A 3,867-nucleotide genomic window follows, 5' to 3' on the forward strand; every position below is an offset into this window, starting at 1 on the left:
TTCCGTTGATGGGGAGGGTAAAACACTTCAACTCTAACAAGGGGAGAGATCAGAAAACCACAGAATATAGCTTAAGACTTTAATTTAGGACTTTAACAAGCTAATACAAAAGCTGTCCATTTTTATATTCTCGCTTTTCTTCCTCCCATGAGCTCCAATACAGGGTTGTTATTGTCAATGCCCAAACATGGCCTCACCACCAACCTCCATTATCTGTGGCATTCTGGGACTTGTGTCTGATCATCTAACTTATCAATGGCCTTGTCTGAACACCGTCTTTGTTCCTGCATGTGCCATTAAGATATCTTGTTATTAAAGCCTTGTAGATAACTGTGCAGACTGTTAGGATACCAACAAACTGTATAGATACTTGTGTCACAGAACATCGGTCAAATCAATTCCTCCCTCATCGTCTCCCCCCCACCCCCAACCACCACCCCCGTCTCCAGGTGGCCTCAGTCGCCGTGCACCCCAACTACGACCCCCTGATCCTGGACTCGGACCTGGCCGTGCTCCGGCTGCTGGACAAGGCCCGGATCGGAGAGCAGACCCTGCCTCTATGCCTCCCGGACGCCTTGGTACCCCCCGTGGCTGGGGTCCCCCGGGAGGGCCTGGTCACGGGCTGGTCCCCGCTGCCCGACCCGTCCCTGGGGGAGGAGGAGCGGGCCCGAGTGGGGGTGGTGCGCCTGGCCGACGTGGTGCCCTGCGAGCAGCAGTATGCCCGCAACGGCGCCCCCGTCAGCGTCTCGGACAACATGCTGTGCGCCAGCCACAAGCCCGACTACGGCGCGTCCAACATCTGCCCCTCCGACACCGGCGGGATCCTGGTCCTGCCCGGGGCCCCCACCTCCGGGGACCCAGCGGAGGGCCAGGCCCCCTGGAGGCTGATGGGCCTGGTGAGCTTCGGGTACGAGCAGGGGGAGTGTGACCCGGCGCTCTACACTGTGTACACGCACGTGGCTTACTTCAAGGACTGGATCGAGGGCCTGATGAGATAAACCTATCACCCTGCTGGCTGGCTCCCCTCCTCCTGACTTCTTCTCTAAAACGCTGGGCCTGTGCTCACCTTCGCAAACTCTCACTGTCTCTTTGGTGTCCCTTTCTCACTGTCTCTCTCTCACTGTCGCTTCACTGTCTCTCTCTCACTGTTTCTCTCATACTGTCTCTTCACTGTCTCTCTCACTGGCTCCTCAGCGTCTCTCTCTCTCAGCGTCTCTCCGCTGTCTCTCCGACTCTGCTTGAAACGAGGAGGCTGTGTCTGCATTAGTCCCATCTGGAGCCGTGATACTTCAACCGTCCCTTGGACAGGCACCAAACGTTAGCGTATGAAAGACTTGAGAATCTGCCGATCGGCTGCTGCTGGTCGACAATGTACTGGCTGTTATGTATATAGGATGCACTGTATTATTCTTAACTCATAGGATTCAGAGATGTACATATTGTATTAAAGGATAAGTCTTTGTGTTTGATTAAAGGTGATGCCGTTGTAAAGACTGTATAAAGAATCTGCCATTAATTAAGATAAGGTTAAGTCGATAATTGAGGAGGTAATTTGGCGGTCAAACATTTTCTTTAAATGTATGATGGCGGGCTGCTTGTGAGGCTTATAAATAGTAGGCTATTTACATTACATATTATTAGTCACAAAACCCTGGCACGCCACCCTCAATTAGCATGAGCTAAAATGACATGTTATCCACGACAGAGAAATGCAATTACAATACCCATTAAAAGGAAATCCCTCAGCAAATGCATTATTGAAGAATGAATTGCTCGTCTGTGCGCAAATTAAATTCCTGGCTTGAACTAATGCCTCGTTTATTATTTAGAAGGGCATTTACACTGATGTGGAAATATTCTCGTCTCATGATGCACCACTAGGGGGCACTATAAAAACAAATTATTATGCATCTCAAACCCTGTTCAAATGCTTAGATTATGTTTTAATCGGACTATCGTATTTGACATCTTTTGTAATGAGTTAAATGCTTCATCAAGGACGCATATAACCTACTGACGTCACAGGCTATACTGCTTTTCTAACAGCAGGGTATTTAATGTTATTGTGTGTTTTTGAGTATTTATACATGATTTGATTGAATTGAATCATTGTCTCCCGTTTTTCACCCCTCACATTAAACTAAAAGTGCACCTACATATATGCATGCATGCATGCGTAACGGTCCTGCGTGACCGCGCAGCCGTGCCAACTCTCAAGCGAGCGTCCGGGTGCCAGGAGACCTGCGACGCCTCGCGAGGTGCAGTCCCGTGCTGCTCGTAGCCTGAAATACACCACACGGTGGCATGCAGCCCGAAACACTAATTGATATCTCGCCGTGGTGGAACGGGAGAAGTGCTGCTTGGAGGATCATTATGTGAATTGGGTGTCTAGTGGTGAAATGCACATAGCTCGACAGACCTGGCTCGTAGTACCACGATAATCTCCCCCGTGTTTGGATCCGAGTTGCCTCTGAATTTAACCCCACACCGGTCATTTAGGGTAGAGACAAATTGGGAGAACGAGCCATTGTCTGTAGCTGTGTGTGCGTGTGTGTGTGCGTGTGTGTGTGCGTGTGTGTGCGTGTGTGATTGTGTGTTTGCGTTTGTGAGAGAGAGTGTGAGTGTGTTCTCTACGGGCTCCAGACATCCTCAGAGACGGTGAGAAGCAGATGCATTGCTGATGGCCAGCTAGACTGATAGACGGGCGAATTTATGTTAAAGTCGTTGAAAAAGAGTCTGGTTGACGTGGGAAACCTCTTTCTCCGTCTCTGTCTCTCTCTCTCCCTCTCTCTCCCCCCCCTCTCGTTTCGAGTGTGCGTTTCCCAGTCTACTATAGAACAGCACCCATGAAAGCCCTCCTGTTCTCCATCTCTTCTTTCATTGGTCTTCAACGGGAGCTTAGCCCGTATACGTGAGAGCGTTCCCGGAGGGAAGATCCGTTCTCAGGACCCCTGCTCGGCTCACAGGGCCCCATCGGTAATGAAGGACAATCCCAGACACTTCCCCCAACCAAGCCCCCCGACTCTCCCCCCATGGATCAGCTCCACCGGGCCTGGGGGGCAAGGTGCATAGATGAGGAGCTGAGAGAGGGACCCCACGAGAGGTACCACCGTTGAGGCCTGAGTTCTCAGCAGCGACATCCGTCCGTCCGTCCGTCTGTCCCCGGTTTCCCATTCCCTTGGTCCCACTCTGTTGTTTCTCCTCTCTCTGCAGAGCTCTGTTACCTGGCGGCCATAATGATTAGTCGCGTGGGGGAAACCGTTTAGAACCGTCTGGGAAACCATGGCAACGCACAGGAAGCACATTCGGAATCTGGGTGGGAAATGGAATGCAGGGCTGAGATATAATGTGTTCCCATGGTTCTCATGGTGTGCCCGAAGATTCTAGAAGGTTTCCCCACAATACCCTCACCAAAATGGCCGTTTGCTCCAGTTCTTCTAGCTGTTTCTGTGGTTTTAATGGAGGAGGCATGTGTTTCCAGGGTGGAAGTTTATTGATAGATGCCTTACTCTACCAGTTGAGCTAGACAGGGAATCGCACTCCAAAACCCTGACATTGAATGCACCGCTTTACCCGTTGAGCTAGACAGACAACACAAATGTGTGTGTGTGTGTGTGTGTGTGTGTGTGTGTGTGTGTGTGTGTGTGTGTGTGTGTGTGTGTGTGTGTGTGTGTGTGTGTGTGTGCGTGCGTGCGTGTGTGTGTGTGTGTGTGTGTATGTGTAGAATACATCTATAAGATTATGTATTTTTATTATGAGATATAAAGATGATAAGCAATGATGAGATTATGATGAGATAATAAAATACCGGAGCATATTAAGGCTGCAGTCTCATTTCATTGAATAGTTTAACCGCTTCCCCAGCAC

The 3,867-nt window shown here is 50.1% G+C and overlaps 1 protein-coding gene across 1 annotated transcript in view; it reads left to right on the plus strand.

Moving 5' to 3' along the window:
• The window catches only part of pamr1b (peptidase domain containing associated with muscle regeneration 1b), a 26,230-nt gene extending 24,482 nt beyond the window's left edge, over positions 1 to 1,748 (plus strand). Inside the window, exon 15 of the mRNA XM_079743435.1 lies at positions 450 to 1,748. Coding sequence (XP_079599561.1) covers positions 450 to 998 — 549 coding nt within the window. The 3' untranslated portion in view covers positions 999 to 1,748. The remainder of the gene's footprint in view (positions 1 to 449) is intronic.
• Positions 1,749 to 3,867: the final 2,119 nt, after the last annotated feature.

The sequence above is a fragment of the Pollachius pollachius genome, assembly GCF_949987615.1.
Source record: "Pollachius pollachius genome assembly, chromosome: 9".
In the NCBI taxonomy this organism is placed as follows: Eukaryota; Metazoa; Chordata; class Actinopteri; order Gadiformes; family Gadidae; genus Pollachius; species Pollachius pollachius.